This window comes from Capricornis sumatraensis, chromosome 11, assembly GCF_032405125.1.
Source record: "Capricornis sumatraensis isolate serow.1 chromosome 11, serow.2, whole genome shotgun sequence".
Taxonomy (NCBI): Eukaryota; Metazoa; Chordata; class Mammalia; order Artiodactyla; family Bovidae; genus Capricornis; species Capricornis sumatraensis.
Window position 1 is genome coordinate 20265014 of NC_091079.1, and position 20572 is coordinate 20285585.

The window sequence follows — 20572 nt, forward strand, 5'->3', positions numbered from 1 at the left end:
CTGTGTCCCGGGGATCTACAGAGGGTCTCTGCATGCTGACCTTCCCAGAGGGCCTCACTGCTCCCATGTCCCTGCCTGCCTGCCCCACCTGCCCCTTTGCCCCCAGGCCCATGCTCATCGACATGAACAAGGTGTATCGTCAGACCAACCTGGAGAACCTGGACCAGGCTTTCTCTGTAGCAGAGCGGGACCTGGGGGTTACACGTCTCCTGGACCCCGAGGGTATGTGCCACTGCCCCCCCTCCCTCCCTGCTCCCCACCACTGGCGCCCCTCTGACCCCCCTCCCTCGCAGACGTGGATGTCCCTCAGCCCGACGAGAAGTCCATCATCACCTACGTCTCGTCCCTGTACGACGCTATGCCCCGTGTGCCGGACGTGCAGGATGGGGTGAAGGCTAACGTGAGTTCCAGCCAGCAGGGCCGGGGGGGCGGGGGGTGAGCGGCCCTGGCGGCCCCTCATGCCTGTCCCCCTCCCACCAGGAGCTGCAGCTGCGCTGGCAGGAGTACCGGGAGTTAGTGCTGCTGCTGCTGCAGTGGATCCGGGCACACACGGCCGCCTTCGAGGAACGCCGCTTCCCCTCCAGCTTTGAGGAGATCGAGGTGGGTTTCCCTGCTCCGCGGGGTCCTATGTCCACTGTGGGCACCCAGGTTTGGCTGCTGAAACCCCCTCGTCCCCAGATCCTGTGGTGCCAGTTCTTAAAGTTTAAGGAGACGGAGCTTCCGGCCAAGGAGGCGGACAAGAACCGGTCGAAGGGCATCTACCAGTCTTTGGAGGTGAGGGGGACCTGGAGATGAGGGAAGCCGCCCAGGAGCCTGGGGCCTGGGGACCCATCCAGCAGGCTTGGCCTGCCTCCTCACTAAGCTGGGGCCAGGGCTGCTTTAGGGCGGGTGGGCCCGGGGCCTAGGTGGCTTGGCAGCCCCATGCTTGCTGGCCTTGGCCTGAGCTTGGCCCTGCCCACAGGGAGCGGTGCAAGCAGGCCAGCTCAAGGTGCCCCCTGGCTACCACCCACTGGACGTGGAGAAGGAGTGGGGCAAGCTGCACGTGGCCATCCTGGAGCGGGAGAAGCAGCTCCGAAGCGAGTTTGAGAGGTGGGCGGGGGGTGGGGCGGGCGCGTGGGCGGGGCGGCGGGTGGAAGCCACCCGAGGGTGAGTCACTGCCTGGGGAGGAAACCCCCACCCCAGGGCTGGGAAACCCACACTGAGGCCAGCTCAGCTGTGGGCCGCAGGCCGGCAGGGAGGCCCAGAGCAGGAGGGAGCTGTGCTCCGAGGCGGGAAGCCTGGTGGGCGGTCGCCACTCACGGAGGGGGGGCCGTGCTTGCTCTCGACCGCAGACTGGAGCGTCTTCAGCGCATCGTGAGCAAGCTGCAGATGGAGGCTGGGCTGTGTGAGGAGCAGCTGAACCAGGCCGACGCCCTGCTGCAGTCGGTGAGGGCTGGGCCTGGGCAGAGGGGCTGGACGGAGGGAGGAGCCCCAAGCCCGCCCCGCCCTGCAGCCGCTGCTCCTGCCTCCTGGCATGGGGCCATCTCTGACCGCTAGATTGGGCAGAGCCGGCTCCTGGGCACCAGGCCCGCCCTGAGCTGCCTGCTGGCTGGATGTGGCAGAAGGGGACCCAGACTGCGGGTCCTGGGCTGGGACTCTCAGGGAGGACTTTGCTGGGGTGGGTGATGGGTGACAAGGCTGAGAAACACTTGGCTCTGGGACCCAGTTGAGGCCTTTGCACTTGACCCCGGTGCCCACAGAGAACTGGGCCTGGGGGTTTGGCCAGAAGACTTAGTGACACGTACAGTGCTGGCTGGGGAGGAAAGGGAAAGGACGGGCTGGGCCTGGAGGCGGGGGCTCAGGGTGGCCAGACTCTGAGTGAGGGCGATTGCCTCGTAGGATGTCCGGCTGCTGGCTGCAGGCAAGGCACCGCAGCGGGCGGGTGAGGTGGAGCGGGACCTGGACAAGGCCGATGGCATGATCCGGCTGCTGTTCAACGATGTGCAGGCCCTCAAGGATGGGCGGCACCCTCAGGGCGAGCAGATGTACCGCAGGTGGGACGCGCCCCTCCAGGGCCTGCAGTAGGCAGCCCTGTTCTGCGACCCCCCTGACCCCTGCCCTGCCTGCAGGGTGTACCGCCTGCACGAGCGTCTGGTGGCCATCCGCACCGAGTACAACCTGCGTCTGCGGGGCACGCCACGGCACCCTGAGCTCGAGGACTCTACCCTGCGCTACCTGCAGGACCTGCTGGCCTGGGTGGAGGAGAACCAGCGCCGGGTGGACAGTGCTGAGTGGGGTGTGGACCTGCCCAGTGTGGAGGCGCAGCTGGGCAGCCACCGTGGCCTGCACCAGTCCGTCGAGGAGTTCCGGGCCAAGATTGAGCGGGCCCGCACGGACGAGGTGAGCGGGCAGCGGGTGTGAGGGTGGTAGGCGGAGGGAGTGGGCAGGTCCTGGCCGCCGCAGGCCTCACCCTGCTGGTCTCCCTCAGGGCCAGCTGTCCCCTGCCACCCGGGGTGCCTACCGGGACTGCCTGGGTCGGCTGGACCTGCAGTACGCCAAGCTGCTGGTGAGTGGAGGCCAGGCGGGAAGCGAGTGCGGGGAAGGGTCCCTGGAGGAGGCGGCAACTAACACAGCCCCCGCCTGCCTGCCGGCAGAACTCCTCCAAGGCCCGCCTCCGATCCCTGGAGAGCTTGCATGGCTTCGTGGCGGCTGCCACCAAGGAGCTCATGTGGCTGAGCGAGAAGGAGGAGGAGGAGGTGGGCTTCGACTGGAGTGAGCGCAACAGCAACATGGCTGCCAAGAAGGAGGCCTACTCGGTGAGGCGGGGCCCCTTGGTGGGTGGCCAGGACCCCTCGGTGAGGTGGGGGTCCTCCGTGGGTGGCCCGCCCAGGCCCCGGGAGCACTCGGTGGGAGCCAGGGTTCCCAGTGCTGTCTTGGCACTGCCCCTGAGGCCCCTGTCCCTGTCAGGCCCTGATGCGTGAGCTGGAGCTGAAAGAAAAGAAAATCAAAGAGATCCAGAGCACTGGGGACCGCCTGCTCCGGGACGACCACCCTGCCCGGCCCACAGTGGAGGTGGGAGGGGCCTGCATGGACCTCTCCAGGCGCCCCTGGGGGGAGGGGCAGGGCTGGGGACCCCCCTGGTCATCGCTGGTGGGGGCGGGGCTGGAGGGCCCCTGGTTGGGGCGGGGGGGCTGGGGCACCCCGGCCCAGGAGGCGGGCGGGGCCTGACGGGCCATGTGCTGTGTGGCAGTCCTTCCAGGCAGCCCTGCAGACCCAGTGGAGCTGGATGCTGCAGCTGTGCTGTTGCATCGAGGCTCACCTGAAGGAGAACACCGCCTATTTCCAGGTGAGGCCTGGGCCCAGCCCACTGCAGTGGCCTCGAGGGGGTCCCTCTACCGGGCTGCAGTTGTGCACTGGGTCCGTGCACTCTGTCTCACTGACCTTAGTCAGCGCTGTCCCCAGGCATTGCCTGGTCCCTCGGCCTGCACTGGGGCAGCCGGGGCGGGGGCTCTGACCCTCTGCTGCTGCCCCAGTTCTTCTCAGACGTGCGGGAGGCCGAGGAGCAGCTGCGGAAGCTGCAGGAGGCGCTGCACAGGAAGTACACCTGCGACCGCTCCATCACCGTCACACGGCTGGAGGACCTGCTACAGGATGCCCAGGTGAGCCGCTCTGCTGGCCCAGCGCTGCGCAGCGGGTGAGGGGCAGGCGCGGAGGCCCGGGGCGTGGCCACTGGGGCTGGAGGGCAGCCACAGCTGAGGGCAGTCCAGGGCTGGGGACAGCACGCGGGGTGGCAGGCCTGCTGTCCGGGCTGATGCTCAGGGAAGGTCCCTCTGGAGGCAGAGGGTGGCAACTGGAGGCACCAGCAGAGGTCGGGGAAGGTCGGATGGGGGGAGGTCAGCATAGCGGGATGGGTGTGGGTGGATGAGAGCTTAGTGGCAGGGGCCTGGCGTGAGGGTAGGTGGCTGCTCAGAGCTGGTACGAGAGCCGACCTTGGGGCCGCAGGAGCGAGTAGGGGCCTGAGTTAGCTGCTGCGCTGTTAGTCCCCCACTGTAGGAGGTCCACCGGCATCCCGAGCCAGACAGTCTGGGGCAGGTGGGGCTGAGGTGGACACAGAGGCGGCCGAGCGTGGCACTCAGGCCGGGCGAGACAGAGGAGAGGGTTGGGGGCCCTGCTGGCCAGGGGTCCTGCATTGGGACAGGCACAGGCAGCTTCCACTGGACTCTGACCCATAGTCTAAGGTGGTCCTTGGTCCCTCAGAGGGGCTGAACAAGAGGAGGTGTGCACCCTTCCACAAGCACCAGGGAGGGCAGAGGGGAGAGGAAGAGGATGACATGGCACCCTCCCCGAATGACGCAGCTGTGCTGGGGATGGGGAGGGGCACTCGGTCCTGCCCAGGGAGGAGGGCATCAGTGGAAGCCCAGGGGTCTGTCCTGGCGAGTGCCCAGCCCTGCCACATTCCAGGGACTGTGGGAAGGAACCCCTGGTCTCAGGACATTGTGGGGCAGCGGGGAGGCATGTATGCATTTCCTGGGGCAGGCATGGGGGTCCTCACAGAGGGTCTCGGACCCCCTCTACCCCCGCCCCGCTCCCGCAGGATGAGAAGGACCAGCTGAACGAGTACAGGGGGCACCTCTCAGGCCTGGCCAAGCGGGCCAAGGCTATTGTACAGCTCACGCCCCGCAACCCCACCCAGCCCACACGGGGCCGCGTGCCACTGCTGGCTGTTTGCGACTACAAGCAAGTGGAGGTGAGGGCCTGGCCTGGTGGGCGGGGCCATGGAGGGGGCTGGGCGTGGCCGCACAGTGACGGCTCTGGCTGCTGCAGGCGACGGTGCACAAGGGCGATGAGTGCCAGATGCTGGGCCCCGCACAGCCGTTCCACTGGAAGGTGCTCAGCAGCTCCGGCAGTGAGGCTGCCGTGCCCTCCGTGTGCTTCCTTGTGCCCCCGCCGAACCAGGAGGCCCTGGAGGCTGTGGCCAGGTGCGTGGTCCTGGGCGGGGCGGCCGGCTGGGTGGTAGGACAGCTGACTGGACACCTCTGACTGTGCCCTGCCTGCCAGGCTGGAGGCCCAGCACCAGGCCTTGGTCACATTGTGGCATCAGCTGCACACGGACATGAAGAGCCTTCTGGCATGGCAGAGCCTCAGCCGTGATGTACAGCTCATCCGCTCCTGGTCCCTGGTCACGGTACGGTGGGCCTGCTGGGTGCTCAAGGCTGGTGGGGTGTGGGGCCTCTCTGCATCTACGCTCACCCCCTGGTCCCTGGTTGTGGTACGGTGGCCCCGCTGAGCGCTCTGGGCAGGTGGGGTGTGGGTCTCCCCGCGGCCACGCTCACCCCCGCCCACCCACCCAGTTCCGCACGCTGAAGCCCGAGGAGCAGCGCCAGGCCCTCCGCAGCCTGGAGCTGCACTACCAGGCCTTCCTGCGGGACAGCCAGGACGCCGGCGGCTTCGGGCCTGAGGACCGGCTGCAGGCCGAGCGCGAGTATGGCTCCTGCAGCCGCCACTACCAGCAGCTGCTGCAGAGCCTGGAGCAGGGTAGGTGTGGGCAGCCTGGGGGTGGTGGGAGGCTCGTGGGGGGCCGCCTGCGGTTGGGCAGCGTGCGAGCGGGATGTGTTCCCCAGGTGAGCAGGAGGAGTCGCGCTGTCAGCGCTGCATCTCAGAGCTCAAAGACATCCGGCTACAGCTGGAGGCTTGCGAGACGCGCACGGTGCACCGCCTGCGGCTGCCACTAGACAAGGAGCCAGCACGGGAGTGCGCCCAGCGTATCGCGGAGCAGCAGGCAAGCCCCAGCCCCTCCCCACCACTGCACTGTGCCCCTCCCCCGGCTCCCAATGGTGCTGCCTGTCGGGCTCCTGGGCTCAGCTTGCCCCTTGCTCTGTCTCCTCAGAAAGCACAGGCAGAGGTGGAGGGGCTGGGCAAGGGGGTCGCCCGGCTCTCTGCCGAGGCCGAGAAGGTCCTGGCCCTGCCCGAGCCGTCCCCTGCGGCCCCCACTCTGCGCTCAGAGCTGGAGCTGACCCTGGGCAAGTTGGAGCAGGTCCGCAGCCTGTCCGCCATTTACCTGGAGAAGTGAGTGCTCTGGTCAGCAGCCGGGGTCGGAGACCAACAGGTCTTCAGCAGAGCGGGAGGGTGCGGACAGGCTGATAGGCTGGGTGATGAGGCCGTGATGAGGGTCCGCTGAGGGATAGCAGGCGCGGATCTGGCCGGGGTGTCACAGGGTGGCCAGAGGGGTTCCGTCCTGGCGTGCCTGCGGCTGGCTTCCCTAGGACGGTCCGAGGGGTGAGAGCAGTTGGAGGAGGACTGGCACCCCCGCCCACAGAACACCAGGAGGTTGGGGGGGTCACTAAGATGTGGAAGGCAGGTGTGCAGAGGCAAGGGGCGGGCACATGGGGAGCCTAAGAGGGTGAGGAGTGCTGGGGAGGGGGGTGTGTCCAGCAAGGATCAGAACCTGGCTTGGGGGGCACTGACAACCTCAGGGGAGGAGCTTCTTGGTGGAAGGTGGGGTCAGGTGGGCCGTGGGTCACACAGCAGAGACCCAGGATGCTGAGAGCTCCCCCTCCCCCTCCCCCTCCCCCACAGGCCCTTTTCCCGTCCCCCCCATGCCTCCAGGGAATGTGGAGTCCTCCCCAGGACCCCTCCCTCCTCCCCACCCTCACTCCCAGACACGGACACCTTTTCCCCCGCACTGTTCATTTCAGCATACACATTCATGTGGCTTGTAGATTGTTTTCAGAAGCTTCGTGGGAACCCCCCACGCTCAGTCCCCCATGAGCCTCCCTCCAGGACCTGGCCTTGGTCCTCAGCCTCTCACTCAGCCTGTCTTCATGAGGCCCTGCTCTCCCCTAGGCTCAAGACTATCAGCCTGGTGATCCGCAGCACGCAGGGGGCCGAGGAGGCACTCAGGGCCCACGAGGAGCAGCTCAAGGAGGCCCAGGCTGTGCCCGCTGCCCTCCCAGAGCTTGAGGCCACCAAGGCTGCGATGAAGGTACTGCCGCCAGCCCGCGCCCTGCCGCCAGGGCCTGATGGCGTCAGGGGTGGCAGCCAGGGCCTCAGGCTGAAATGGCTCCTCTGCTCTGGTCCAACAGAAGCTACGGGCCCAGGCAGAGGCACAGCAGCCTGTGTTTGATGCCCTGCGGGATGAGCTGCGGGGGGCACAGGAAGTGGGCGAGCGGCTGCAGCAGCGGCACGGCGAGCGGGACGTGGAGGTGGAGCGCTGGCGTGAGCGGGTCACCCAACTGCTGGAGCGCTGGCAGGCCGTGCTGGCCCAGACCGACGTGCGGCAGCGTGAGCTCGAGCAGCTGGGCCGCCAGCTGCGTTACTACCGGGAGAGCGCAGACCCGCTGGGCGCCTGGCTGCAGGACGCCAGGCGGCGGCAGGAGCAGATCCAGGCCGTGCCGCTGGCCGATAGCCAGGCCGTGCGTGAGCAGCTGCGGCAGGAGAAGGTGGGCCCGGGCAGGGCGGGCAGGAGGGGTGGGCGTGGGTGTGCCCCGTGATCCCTGACCACCCTGACGCCCCAGGCCCTTCTGGAAGAGATTGAACGCCACGCGGAGAAGGTGGAGGAGTGCCAGAGGTTCGCGAAGCAGTACATCAACGCCATCAAGGTGAGACTTTGTGGCCTTGGGCCCCGGGGGAGACGTGCAGTGGGGGGCGACCTCTGGGGGTCCCTCAGCTAAGGCCATGCTGGGCAAAGCCTGTGGGCAGGTTCAGGGCCGGGTGGAGCGGGCAGAGCTGGCAGCCATTGGTGTGTCTCTGCAGGACTATGAGCTTCAGCTGGTCACGTACAAGGCGCAGCTGGAGCCGGTGGCCTCACCAGCCAAGAAGCCCAAGGTCCAGTCGGGGTCCGAGAGCGTCATCCAGGAGGTGAGGCTGAGGGGCAGTGGGGCTGGTGGGTGGGCAGAGCCAAAGCCACGCAGGGCCTGGTGGGCTCTGGGCAGGGGCAGGGCTGACTGTGGGTGTCCCTCTGCCCCCAGTATGTGGACCTGCGGACTCGCTACAGTGAGTTGAGCACGCTCACCAGCCAGTACATCAAGTTCATCAGTGAGACCCTGCGGCGCATGGAGGAGGAGGAGGTAGGGCTGCCAGGGTGGTGAGGCCGTCCCGCACCCCCCCAGATGTGGTCCCTGGGACGCGTCCAAGTGCACCTGGCACAGCACGGCCCACCCCCCGTGGCCTGGCGCTGCACGGCTCTCCCCGTGGTGGCTGGCGTGTGCCCCGGGCGCCCCTGGCTCTGTGTGTCCCTTCTCGGGGTTCTGCATTGGCCTTTTCACTTGGCCGCCTGCTCTGCAAGGACTCAGGCTTGTTCGGTCATGGGGGCCGGGAGGGGCGTCACGGCGAGGCAGGGCACTGGCCTGTCTTCTCCCGCCCCCCGCAGGTGAGCCCTCTGTCTGGCCTACCTGCAGCCTCTTCCCTGAGCTGAACTGCAGACTGTCGGGTCTACACGATGCCCACACTGGCCACCTGCCCTGCTGGGTCGGGGGTGCCAGAGCAGGCCACGGGCATCAGCAGTGCTCAGGCAGGGCTGTGCAGTAGTCGTGGTTCCTGGACCCTGCAAACCTCTTGCTTTGCTCTCTCTCTCTCTCCGTTTGTCTGTCTCCATCGCCTGTCTGCGGGAAGAGGGGAGGACGCCTGGGTCTCCTTCCCTGGGCTGGTGAGCACTGTGGGGCCAGGCTGCGCTCACTGCCCCAAGTGCCCCGGGGGGGTGCACGTGATTCCCCTTGGCCAGGTCATGACCTGTGTCCTCCCCCAACCCCTGCACTGAGCTGAGCTGTGGTGGCACTGAATTGCGTCCCAGGAGCAGCCACGGCATGCTCACCGCTGTCTCTGGTTCTCTCCCTCTCTCTGCCACGGCCGCAGAGGCTGGCCGAGCAGCAGCGAGCGGAGGAGCGGGAGCGGCTGGCTGAGGTGGAGGCTGCACTGGAGAAGCAGCGGCAGCTGGCTGAGGCCCATGCCCAGGCGAAGGCGCAGGCGGAGCGCGAGGCCCAGGAGCTGCAGCGGCGCATGCAGGAGGAGGTGGCACGCCGGGAGGAGGTGGCAGTGGATGCTCAGCAGCAGAAGCGCAGCATCCAGGAGGAGCTGCAGCAGCTGCGGCAGAGCTCGGAGGCAGAGATCCAGGCGAAGGCCCGGCAGGTGGAGGCAGCCGAGCGCAGCCGGCTGCGCATCGAGGAGGAGATCCGAGTGGTGCGCCTGCAGCTGGAGACCACGGAGCGCCAGCGAGGCGGGGCGGAGGGCGAGCTGCAGGCGCTGCGGGCGCGGGCGGAGGAGGCTGAGGCACAGAAGCGGCAGGCCCAGGAGGAAGCGGAGCGCCTGCGGCGACAGGTACAAGAGGAAACCCAGCGCAAGCGGCAGGCTGAGGCTGAGCTGGGCCTGCGCGTGAAGGCCGAGGCCGAGGCGGCAAGGGAGAAGCAGCGGGCCCTGCAGGCACTAGAGGAGCTACGGCTGCAGGCTGAGGAGGCGGAGCGGCGCCTGCGGCAGGCGGAGGCAGAGCGGGCGCGCCAGGTGCAGGTGGCGCTGGAGACAGCGCAGCGCAGCGCCCAGGCCGAGCTGCAGAGCAAGCATGCCTCATTTGCTGAGAAGACAGCGCAGCTGGAGCGCACCCTTGAGGAAGAGCACGTGACCGTGGTGCAGCTGCGTGAAGAGGCCACACGCCGGGAACAGCAGCAGGCGGAGGCCGAGCGTGCCCGCGAAGAGGCCGAGCGTGAGTTGGAGCGCTGGCAGCTGAAGGCCAATGAGGCGCTGCGGCTGCGGTTGCAGGCGGAGGAGGTGGCACAGCAGAAGAGCCTGGCGCAGGCCGAGGCGGAGAAGCAGAAGGAGGCGGCAGAGCGGGAGGCACGGCGGCGCGGCAAGGCGGAGGAGCAGGCTGTACGGCAGCGCGAGCTGGCAGAGCAGGAGCTGGAGAAGCAGCGGCAGCTGGCGGAGGGTACTGCGCAGCAGCGCCTGGCCGCCGAGCAGGAGCTGATCCGGCTGCGCGCTGAGACAGAGCAGGGTGAGCAGCAGCGGCAGCTGCTGGAGGAGGAGCTGGCGCGGCTGCAGAGCGAGGCAGCCGCAGCCACGCAGAAGCGTCAGGAGCTGGAGGCCGAGCTGGCCAAGGTGCGGGCTGAGATGGAGGTGCTGCTGGCCAGCAAGGCGCGGGCTGAGGAGGAGTCGCGCTCCAGCAGTGAGAAGTCCAAGCAGAGGCTGGAAGCCGAGGCTGGGCGCTTCCGCGAGCTGGCAGAGGAGGCTGCCCGCCTGCGCGCGCTGGCGGAGGAGGCCAAGCGGCAGCGGCAGCTGGCAGAGGAGGATGCGGCGCGGCAGCGGGCAGAGGCTGAGCGGGTGCTGTCTGAGAAGCTGGCTGCCATCAGCGAGGCCACGCGGCTCAAGACGGAGGCGGAGATTGCACTTAAGGAGAAAGAAGCCGAGAATGAGCGCCTGCGGCGGCTGGCGGAAGACGAGGCCTTCCAGCGGCGGAGGCTGGAAGAGCAGGCAGCCCAGCACAAGGCCGACATCGAGGAGCGGCTGGCGCAGCTGCGCAAGGCGTCTGAGAGCGAGCTGGAGCGGCAGAAGGGGCTGGTGGAGGATACGCTGCGACAGCGGCGGCAGGTGGAGGAGGAGATCCTGGCCCTTAAGGCGAGCTTCGAGAAGGCGGCCGCCGGCAAGGCGGAGCTGGAGTTGGAGCTGGGGCGCATCCGCGGCAACGCAGAGGACACGCTGCGAAGCAAGGAGCAGGCAGAGCAGGAGGCAGCGCGGCAGCGGCAGCTGGCCGCAGAGGAGGAGCGGCGGCGCCGGGAGGCTGAGGAGCGTGTGCAGAAGAGTCTGGCAGCTGAGGAGGAGGCTGCGCGGCAGCGGAAGGCCGCGCTGGAGGAGGTGGAGCGGCTCAAGGCCAAGGTGGAGGAGGCGCGGCGCCTGCGCGAGCGCGCGGAGCACGAGTCTGTGCGGCAGCTGCAGCTGGCGCAGGAGGCTGCCCAGAAGCGGCTGCAGGCGGAGGAGAAGGCGCATGCCTTTGCGGTGCAGCAGAAGGAGCAGGAGCTGCAGCAGACCCTCCAGCAGGAGCAGAGCGTGCTGGAGAAGCTCCGCAGCGAGGCCGAAGCTGCCCGGCGCGCAGCTGAGGAGGCGGAGGAGGCACGCGAGCGGGCCGAGCGCGAGGCAGCGCAGTCCCGGCAGCGCGTGGAGGAGGCGGAGCGGCTGAAGCAGGCAGCAGAGGAGCAGGCGCAGGCCCAGGCGCAGGCGCAGGCCGCTGCAGAGAAGCTGCGCAAGGAAGCTGAGCAGGAGGCGGCGCGGCGGGCACAGGCGGAGCAGGCGGCCCTGCGGCAGAAGCAGGCGGCCGACGCGGAGATGGAGAAGCACAAGAAGTTCGCGGAGCAGACACTGCGGCAGAAGGCCCAGGTGGAGCAGGAGCTGACGGCACTGCGGTTGCAGCTGGAGGAGACCGACCACCAGAAGAGCATCCTGGACCAGGAGCTGCAGCGGCTGAAGGCGGAGGTGACGGAGGCCGCCCGCCAGCGCAGCCAGGTAGAGGAGGAGCTGTTCTCCGTGCGTGTCCAGATGGAGGAGCTCGGCAAGCTCAAGGCACGCATCGAGGCGGAGAACCGCGCCCTTATCCTGCGCGACAAGGACAACACACAGCGCCTCCTGCAGGAGGAGGCCGAGAAGATGAAGCAGGTGGCGGAGGAGGCCGCACGACTGAGTGTGGCGGCTCAGGAGGCGGCACGGCTGCGGCAGCTGGCGGAGGAGGACCTGGCTCAGCAGCGGGCCCTGGCAGAGAAGATGCTCAAGGAGAAGATGCAGGCAGTACAGGAGGCCACGCGGCTCAAGGCTGAGGCGGAGCTGCTGCAGCAGCAGAAGGAGCTAGCCCAGGAGCAGGCCCGCCGGCTGCAGGAGGACAAGGAGCAGATGGCTCAGCAACTGGCACAGGAGACGCAAGGCTTCCAGCGGACCCTGGAGACTGAGAGGCAACGGCAGCTGGAAATGAGCGCAGAGGCGGAGCGGCTCAGGCTACGCGTGGCGGAGATGAGCCGGGCCCAGGCTCGCGCGGAGGAGGACGCCCAGCGCTTCCGGAAGCAGGCAGAGGAGATCGGCGCAAAGTTGCACCGCACAGAGCTCGCCACGCAGGAGAAGGTGACGCTGGTGCAGACGCTGGAGACCCAGCGGCAGCAGAGCGACCGGGATGCCGATCGCCTGAGGGAGGCCATTGCGGAGCTCGAGCGTGAGAAGGACAAGCTCAAGAAGGAGGCTGAGCTGTTGCAGCTCAAGTCTGAGGAGGTATCTTGCGGCGGAGGGCCGGGACCTGGGGTGGGGTCTGCTCTGGGGAGGGTGCGCCCGGCCCGGTCCCTGACCGCCCCCTACCCCCTTGACAGATGCAGACGGTGCAGCAGGAGCAACTGCTGCAGGAGACTCAGGCCTTGCAGCAGAGCTTTCTCTCCGAGAAGGACAGCCTGCTGCAGCGCGAGCGCTTCATCGAGGAGGAGAAGGCCAAGCTGGAGCGGCTCTTCCAGGACGAGGTGGCCAAGGCACAGAAGTTGCGGGAGGAGCAGCAGCGACAGCAGCAGCAGATGCAGCAGGAGAAGCAGCAGCTGCTGGCCAGCATGGAGGAGGCGCGGCGGCGGCAGCACGAGGCTGAGGAGGGCGTGCGGCGCAAGCAGGAGGAGCTGCAGCTCCTGGAGCAGCAGCGGCAGCAGCAGGAGCAGCTGCTGGCGGAGGAGAACCGCCGGCTGCGTGAGCGGCTGGAGCACCTGGAGGAGGAGCATCGCGCCGCACTGGCCCACTCTGAGGAGATCACCGCTGCTCAGGCGGCAGCCACCAGAGCCCTGCCCAATGGCCAGGACGTGGCCGACGGCCCAGCTGCAGAGCCAGAGCATGCCTTCGAGGGCCTGCGGCAGAAGGTGCCGGCCCAGCAGCTGCAGGAGGCGGGCATCCTGAGCACAGAGGAGCTGCAGCGGCTGGCGCAGGGCCACACCACGGTGGCCGAGCTCACACAGCGGGAGGACGTGCGCCGCTACCTGCAGGGCCACAGCAGCATCGCCGGGCTGCTACTGAAGCCTGCCAATGAGAAGCTGACCATCTATGCCGCCCTAAGGAGGCAGCTGTTGAGCCCGGGCACTGCTCTCATCCTGCTTGAGGCCCAGGCAGCCTCAGGCTTCCTCCTGGACCCAGTGCAGAACAGGCGGCTGACTGTCACCGAAGCCGTGAAGGAGGGCGTCGTGGGCCCTGAGCTGCACCACAAGCTGCTGTCAGCCGAGCGCGCAGTCACTGGCTACAAGGACCCGTACACCGGGGAGAAGATCTCCCTCTTCCAGGCCATGAAGAAGGACCTCATCGTGCGCGAGCACGGCATCCGCCTGCTGGAGGCCCAGATCGCCACGGGTGGCGTCATCGACCCCGTGCACAGCCACCGCGTGCCCGTGGACGTGGCCTACCATCGTGGCTACTTTGATGAGGAGATGAACCGCGTCCTGCAGGACCCCAGCGACGACACCAAGGGCTTCTTCGACCCCAACACTCATGAGAACCTCACTTACCTGCAGCTGCTGGAGCGCTGCGTGGAGGACCCTGAGACAGGCCTGCGGCTGCTGACGCTCACAGATCAGGCTGCCAAGGGTGGTGAGCTGGTCTACACTGACTCGGAGGCCCGGGATGTGTTTGAGAAGGCCACTGTGTCAGCGCCATTTGGCAAGTTCCAGGGCAAAACAGTGACCATCTGGGAGCTCATCAACTCCGAGTACTTCACGGCCGAGCAGCGGCGGGACCTCCTGCGGCAGTTTCGCACGGGCAAGGTCACTGTGGAGAAGATCATCAAGATTGTCATCACCGTCATCGAGGAGCACGAGCAGAAGGGCCAGCTATGCTTCCAGGGCCTGCGCGCCCTGGTCCCTGCTGCCGAGCTGCTCGAGAGCGGCATCATCGACTGGGACCTCTTCCGCCAGCTGCAGCTGGGCGAGCGCTCTGTGCAGGAGGTGGCTGAGGTGGAAGGCGTGCGGCGGGCCCTGCGGGGCTCGGGTGTCATTGCAGGCGTATGGCTGGAGGAAGCGAGGCAGAAACTAAGCATTTATGAGGCTCTGAAGAAAGAGCTGCTGCAGCCGGAGGCGGCCGTGGCCCTGCTCGAGGCCCAGGCTGGCACCGGGCACGTCATCGACCCTGCCACCAGTGCACGGCTGACTGTGGACGAGGCGGTGCGCGCCGGCCTGGTGGGCCCTGAGCTGCACGAGAAGCTGCTGTCGGCTGAGAAAGCTGTGACTGGCTACAAGGACCCCTACTCGGGGCAGAGTGTGTCCCTGTTCCAGGCCCTGAAGAAGGGCCTCATTCCCAGGGAGCAGGGCCTGCGTCTACTGGATGCCCAGCTGTCCACAGGAGGCACCGTGGACCCCAGCAAGAGCCACCGTCTGCCCCTGGATGTCGCCTGTGCCCGCGGGTACCTGGATGAGGAAACCAGCACCGCCCTCTCAGCGCCCAGAGATGACGCCAAGACCTACTACGACCCCCGTACTTGGGAGCCGGCCACCTACAGCCAGCTCCAGCAACAGTGCCGCCCTGACCCACTGACAGGACTGAGTCTGCTGCCGCTCTCGGAGGAGGCAGCCCGGGCCCGGCAGCAGGAGCTCTACTCTGAGGTCCAGGCCCGCGAGGCCTTCCAGAAGGCCACTGTTGAGGTCCCTGTGGGCAGCTTTCAGGGCCGGGCAGTGACCATCTGGGAGCTCATCAACTCAGAGTACTTCACGGCCGAGCAGAGACAGGAGCTGCTACGGCAGTTCCGCACGGGCAAGGTCACCGTGGAGAAGATCATCAAGATCGTCATCACCATTGTGGAGGAGGTGGAGACCACGCGGCGTGAGAGGCTCTCCTTCAGCGGTCTCCGTGCCCCAGTGCCAGCCAGCGAGCTCCTGGCCGCCGGCATCCTCAGCAGCTCCCAGTTTGAGCAACTCAAGGACGGCAAGACATCAGTCAAGGACCTGTCAGAGCTGAGCTCACTGCAGACCCTCCTCCAGGGCAGCGGTTGCCTGGCTGGCATCTACCTGGAGGAGTCCAAGGAGAAGGTGACCATCTACGAGGCCATGCGACGGGGACTGCTCAGGCCCAGCACTGCCATCCTCCTTCTTGAGGCGCAGGCGGCCACGGGCTTCCTGGTGGACCCTGTAAGGAACCAGCGCCTGTACGTCCACGAGGCTGTGAAGGCTGGTGTCGTGGGCCCAGAGCTACATGAGAAGCTGCTGTCAGCCGAGAAGGCCGTGACCGGGTACAAGGACCCCTACTCGGGCAGCACCATCTCCCTCTTCCAGGCCATGAAGAAGGGCCTGGTCGTCAGAGAGCATGGCATCCGCCTGCTGGAGGCCCAGATCGCCACAGGCGGCATCATCGACCCCGTGCACAGCCACCGCGTGCCCGTGGACGTGGCCTACCAGCGCGGCTACTTCGACGAGGAGATGAACCGCGTGCTGGAGGACCCCAGCGACGACACCAAGGGCTTCTTCGACCCCAACACGCACGAGAATCTCACGTACAGGCAGCTGCTGGAGCGCTGCGTGGAGGACCCCGAGACGGGCCTGCGGCTTCTACCACTGAAAGGTCCAGAGAAGGCGGAGGTGGTGGAGACCACACGGGTGTACACTGAGGAGGAGACGCGTAGGGCCTTCGAGGAGACACAGATCGACATCCCCGGGGGCGGCAGCCATGGGGGCTCCACCATGTCCCTGTGGGAGGTGATGCAGTCCGACCTGATACCCGAGGAGCAGCGGGCCCAGCTGATGGCCGACTTCCAGGCCGGCCGTGTGACCAAGGAGCGCATGATCATTATCATCATTGAGATCATCGAGAAGACCGAGATCGTGCGCCAGCAGAACCTAGCGTCCTACGACTACGTGCGCCGCCGCCTCACGGCCGAGGACCTGTACGAGGCCCGGGTCATCTCGCGCGAGTCCTACAGCCTGCTCCGGGAGGGCACCAGGAGCCTCCGCGAGGTGCTGGAGGCCGAGTCTGCCTGGCGTTACCTCTACGGCACGGGCTGTGTAGCTGGCGTCTACCTGCCTGGCTCCAGGCAGACCCTCACCATCTACCAGGCCCTCAAGAAGGGGCTGCTGAGCGCTGAGGTGGCCCGCCTGCTGCTGGAGGCACAGGCGGCCACGGGCTTCCTGCTGGACCCAGTGAAGGGCGAGCGGCTGACTGTGGATGAAGCTGTGCGGAAGGGCCTGGTGGGCCCCGAGCTGCATGACCGGCTGCTGTCGGCCGAGCGGGCCGTGACCGGCTACCGCGACCCCTACACGGAGCAGACCATCTCGCTCTTCCAGGCCATGAAGAAGGACCTTATCCCTGCTGAGGAGGCCCTGCGGCTGCTGGATGCTCAGCTGGCCACGGGCGGCATCGTGGACCCACGCCTGGGCTTCCACCTCCCGCTGGAGGTAGCCTACCAGCGTGGCTACCTCAACAAGGACACACACGACCAGCTGTCGGAGCCCAGTGAGGTGCGCAGCTACGTGGACCCCTCCACGGACGAGCGCCTCAGCTACACACAGCTGCTCCGGCGCTGCCGCCGTGATGAAACCAGCGGCCTGTTCCTCCTGCCACTCTCGGAGGCCCGCAAGCTGACCTTCCGTGGCCTGCGCAAGCAGATCACTGTGGAGGAGCTGGTGCGCTCGCATGTCATGGATGAGGCCACTGCGCAGCGGCTGCAGGAGGGCCTGACCTCCATCGAGGAGGTCTCCAAGAATCTGCAGAAGTTCCTCGAGGGCACCAGCAGCATTGCTGGTGTCCTTGTCGACGCCACCAAGGAGCGGCTGTCGGTGTACCAGGCCATGAAGAAGGGCATCATCCGGCCCGGCACAGCCTTCGAGCTCCTGGAGGCCCAGGCGGCCACTGGCTACGTCATCGACCCCATTAAGGGGCTCAAGCTGACCGTGGAGGAGGCTGTGCGCATGGGCATTGTGGGCCCCGAGTTCAAGGACAAGCTGCTGTCGGCTGAGCGCGCCGTCACCGGCTACAAGGACCCCTACTCCGGGAAGCTCATCTCCCTCTTCCAGGCCATGAAGAAGGGCCTCATCCTCAAGGACCACGGCATCCGCCTGCTGGAAGCCCAGATCGCCACAGGCGGCATCATCGACCCCGAGGAGAGCCACCGCCTACCCGTGGACGTGGCCTACCAGCGCGGCCTCTTCGATGAAGAGATGAATGAGATCCTCACCGACCCCTCGGATGACACCAAGGGCTTCTTCGACCCCAACACGGAGGAGAACCTCACTTACCTGCAGCTGATGGAGCGCTGTGTCACTGACCCCCAGACGGGGCTGCGGCTCCTGCCCCTGAAAGAGAAGAAGAGGGAGCGGAAGACGTCCTCCAAGTCCTCAGTGCGTAAGCGACGCGTGGTCATCGTGGACCCCGAGACGGGTAAGGAGATGTCCGTGTACGAGGCCTACCGCAAGGGCCTCATCGACCACCAGACCTACCTGGAGCTGTCGGAGCAGGAGTGTGAGTGGGAGGAGATCACCATCTCATCCTCGGACGGTGTGGTCAAATCCATGATCATCGACCGCCGCTCGGGCCGCCAGTATGACATCGATGAGGCCATCGCCAAGAGCCTCATCGACCGCTCGGCGCTGGACCAGTACCGCGCCGGCACACTGTCCATCACCGAGTTTGCTGACATGCTCTCGGGCAACGCCGGCGGTTTCCGCTCGCGCTCATCCTCCGTGGGGTCATCGTCCTCCTACCCCATCAGCCCAGCTGTCTCCAGGACCCAGCTGGCCTCCTGGTCCGACCCCACAGAGGAGACAGGCCCTGTGGCTGGCATCCTGGACACCGAGACCCTGGAGAAGGTGTCCATCACAGAGGCCATGCACCGCAACCTGGTGGACAACATCACGGGCCAGCGGCTGCTGGAGGCGCAGGCCTGCACCGGGGGCATCATTGACCCCAACACTGGTGAACGCTTCCCCGTCACCGATGCTGTCAACAAGGGCCTGGTGGACAAGATCATGGTGGACCGCATCAACCTGGCCCAGAAGGCCTTCTGCGGCTTCGAGGACCCACGCACCAAGACCAAGATGTCGGCCGCCCAGGCCCTGAAGAAGGGCTGGCTCTACTATGAGGCGGGGCAGCGCTTCCTGGAGGTGCAGTATCTGACGGGCGGCCTTATTGAGCCCGACACGCCGGGCCGCGTGCCCCTGGACGAGGCCCTGCAGCGCGGCACAGTGGATGCCCGCACTGCCCAGAAGCTGCGTGATGTCAGCGCGTACTCCAAGTACCTCACCTGCCCCAAGACCAAGCTCAAGATCTCCTACAAGGACGCACTGGACCGCAGCATGGTGGAGGAGGGCACGGGGCTGCGGCTGCTGGAGGCCGCCGCCCAGTCCAGCAAGGGCTACTACAGCCCCTACAGCGTCAGCGGCTCCGGCTCCACCACCGGCTCGCGCTCTGGCTCGCGCACCGGCTCCCGGGCTGGCTCCCGTCGCGGCAGCTTCGATGCCACGGGCTCAGGCTTCTCCATGACCTTCTCCTCCTCGTCCTACTCCTCCTCAGGCTATGGCCGCCGCTACGCCTCGGGGCCCACGTCCTCCCTGGGGGGCCCCGAGTCCGCGGCAGCCTGATCCCTCCTGCTCCCTGCCTCCCGCTCTGCATGTGGCCTCCCGCCCAGGCGCTGGGGTCTCTTTAACATTGAAAGGTGTCTTCCTCCCAAGCGGTGCCTCAAGTTTAACCAAAAAGACTAGACTAACGTATTAATATATATCTGCTGTCCAGACAGCCTGTCTCCCGGGGACGGGGCCAGTCCAGCCCCACTGACCACTCCACCCCCCGGGTCTCCCTGCTCCTCTTTACCTGCCACTCACCACAGCCAGGTGCCTTGGAAGGTCCAGAGGTGGGCCCCCCGACTCAGCCCTCCCATCTCCCCAGGGGGTTCCATCTGGGCGAGCTTCCCCCAGCCCTGTAGACCAGCCCCACCCAACCCCCAGCCCAACCTGCCTGGGCAGCGGATGCAGCCCCTAGCAGCAGGGCCGTTGGGACCAGCGCCTCTATGTCTCCAGGACTGACCCGCTCGCTCTGTGCGGGCGGCAGCGAGTCCTGGTCACCCTCCTCTCCTCGGCTGCTCAGGAAGCCCCTTCCCCACGGGAGGGTGAGGTTCCCGAGCAGACCCAGCCGGCCCAGGCCAGGCCCCTCAGACCCCAGGCCTCTGGCTTCAGCCTTCCAGCCTCAGCTCCCTAGTAAGTGCCTTCTGTGTCCCCCTTCGCACCCCAGGCCCCAAGGACCCAGACCTGGGGTGGGAGACAGACCCTCCTGGTGAAAGGCTTGCCACTGCCCAGCTCTCAGGCATGCCAGCCAGGTACAGCGGGTCCCCCATAGGTTTTTGCCCACTGTGGGCCCAGCGTCCCCCAAGGCCTGTGGGACACCCCTCCCCCGGGTGCTGACTGCCTGCCTCTCCCAGGGAGCCTCAGCCCCCGAGTGGGCCCGGGACGCGGCCAAGGCGGTCCGTGCCAACCAGGCCGCCCCGCCGGTGCCACCCGCTCCTACTCCATCACCCCGGGCCCTGGTGGCTCCACCCCTGCCTCCACCCTCTGACTGAGCTTTGCATGTTCCACTAACCCAGGGAGGTGGCAGGTGGAGGCTCTCAGCTTCGGCTGCATCTGAGGGCAGAACACTAACCTGACCATGGCGGGCCTGCCACGCTCGCCCCAATAAAAGCAATTCCAACCACCCTGTGGTCCTGTGTCCTTTCTTGTCCAGAGCTCAGTGGCATGTAGGGTAAGGATGCTGCAGCCCCAGGCTCTGAGCTTGGCCTGGGTGAAGACACTGGCTGGAGGCCATGCACTCAGAGAGCGCCCAGGCTGAGGGACCCAGAGCACAGAGGAGGTGAGGCCCAGCCAGCAGGGGTCTGCCTGTGCAGCACCCAGGCTGGATCTGTGACGGGCACTTATACCTGAGGCGAGGTCCTTCAATCATTCACTGACTGTGCCCCCTGGGTACGTGGTCCGGTTTGGCCAAGGGTAGCCGTCCAGAGCAGAGAAGGCAATGGCAACCCACTCCCGTACTCTTGCCTGGAGAATCCCAGGGATGGGGGAGCCTGGTGGGCTGCCGTCTGTGGGATTGCACAGAGCTGGACATGACTGAAGCAAATTAGCAGCAGCAGCAGCCATCCAGAGAAGGGGGCAGTCGTGAGCACAGGTGGCGGTCGGTTGGCAGAGCGTCAGCATCTCCGCCATGACCTCGCCTCCACGCCCCTGCTCATCATGTTCAGTTGATTCCAACTTCTCTAGGATTCGTTCTGGGAGAACTTTAAAGAGGAGGGTGAATGGGTCAGCCATAGCCCCGCTGAGGTCCTGCCTGAGCTGTCTCCCTACTCTGCTTGGGGAGGGCCAGTCCCTCATCCCCAGGAGTGATTCCTGGTCCCACGCCTTTGGGCTCTCCTCTCTTGCCCACTTGCAGTTAAAACTGAGCCTGTCCAGGGCATCAACCCTTCCTCTGCGTGTTTGTCAGGGGTCTCCTGGCCAGGACGGTGCCCACTGGCCCGGCTGGCCTCCCATGACAAACAGCTGTCGTGCTGGGTGGCCGCTGAGGCCGTGAGTTGAGGGAGCCCCCACCCTGCCCCGGACAGCTATGTCTTCCTTCACTGACCAGGACCACGAGGGTCTCACAGGTTGCGGGGACA

General features: G+C 66.8%; 1 protein-coding gene across 6 annotated transcripts in view; it reads left to right on the forward strand.

The window, feature by feature from the left end:
• The window catches only part of PLEC (plectin), a 52547-nt gene extending 32946 nt beyond the window's left edge, over nt 1–19601 (forward strand). For 5 of the 6 annotated variants that reach the window (XM_068984096.1, XM_068984095.1, XM_068984099.1 and 2 more), the window contains exons 7-32: nt 107–222; nt 294–400; nt 481–600; nt 679–774; nt 962–1089; nt 1332–1425; nt 1879–2033; nt 2109–2379; nt 2468–2545; nt 2634–2795; nt 2947–3051; nt 3230–3325; nt 3513–3638; nt 4574–4726; nt 4804–4958; nt 5038–5164; nt 5331–5514; nt 5601–5758; nt 5867–6045; nt 6823–6961; nt 7062–7418; nt 7494–7577; nt 7732–7836; nt 7947–8045; nt 8830–12210; nt 12306–19601. In XM_068984096.1, the coding sequence (XP_068840197.1) occupies nt 107–222; nt 294–400; nt 481–600; nt 679–774; nt 962–1089; nt 1332–1425; nt 1879–2033; nt 2109–2379; nt 2468–2545; nt 2634–2795; nt 2947–3051; nt 3230–3325; nt 3513–3638; nt 4574–4726; nt 4804–4958; nt 5038–5164; nt 5331–5514; nt 5601–5758; nt 5867–6045; nt 6823–6961; nt 7062–7418; nt 7494–7577; nt 7732–7836; nt 7947–8045; nt 8830–12210; nt 12306–18518 (12988 nt within the window). In that variant the 3' untranslated portion in view covers nt 18519–19601. The remainder of the gene's footprint in view (nt 1–106; nt 223–293; nt 401–480; nt 601–678; nt 775–961; nt 1090–1331; nt 1426–1878; nt 2034–2108; nt 2380–2467; nt 2546–2633; nt 2796–2946; nt 3052–3229; nt 3326–3512; nt 3639–4573; nt 4727–4803; nt 4959–5037; nt 5165–5330; nt 5515–5600; nt 5759–5866; nt 6046–6822; nt 6962–7061; nt 7419–7493; nt 7578–7731; nt 7837–7946; nt 8046–8829; nt 12211–12305) is intronic. The other variant, XM_068984100.1, reaches the window with a different exon arrangement.
• Nucleotides 19602–20572: the final 971 nt, after the last annotated feature.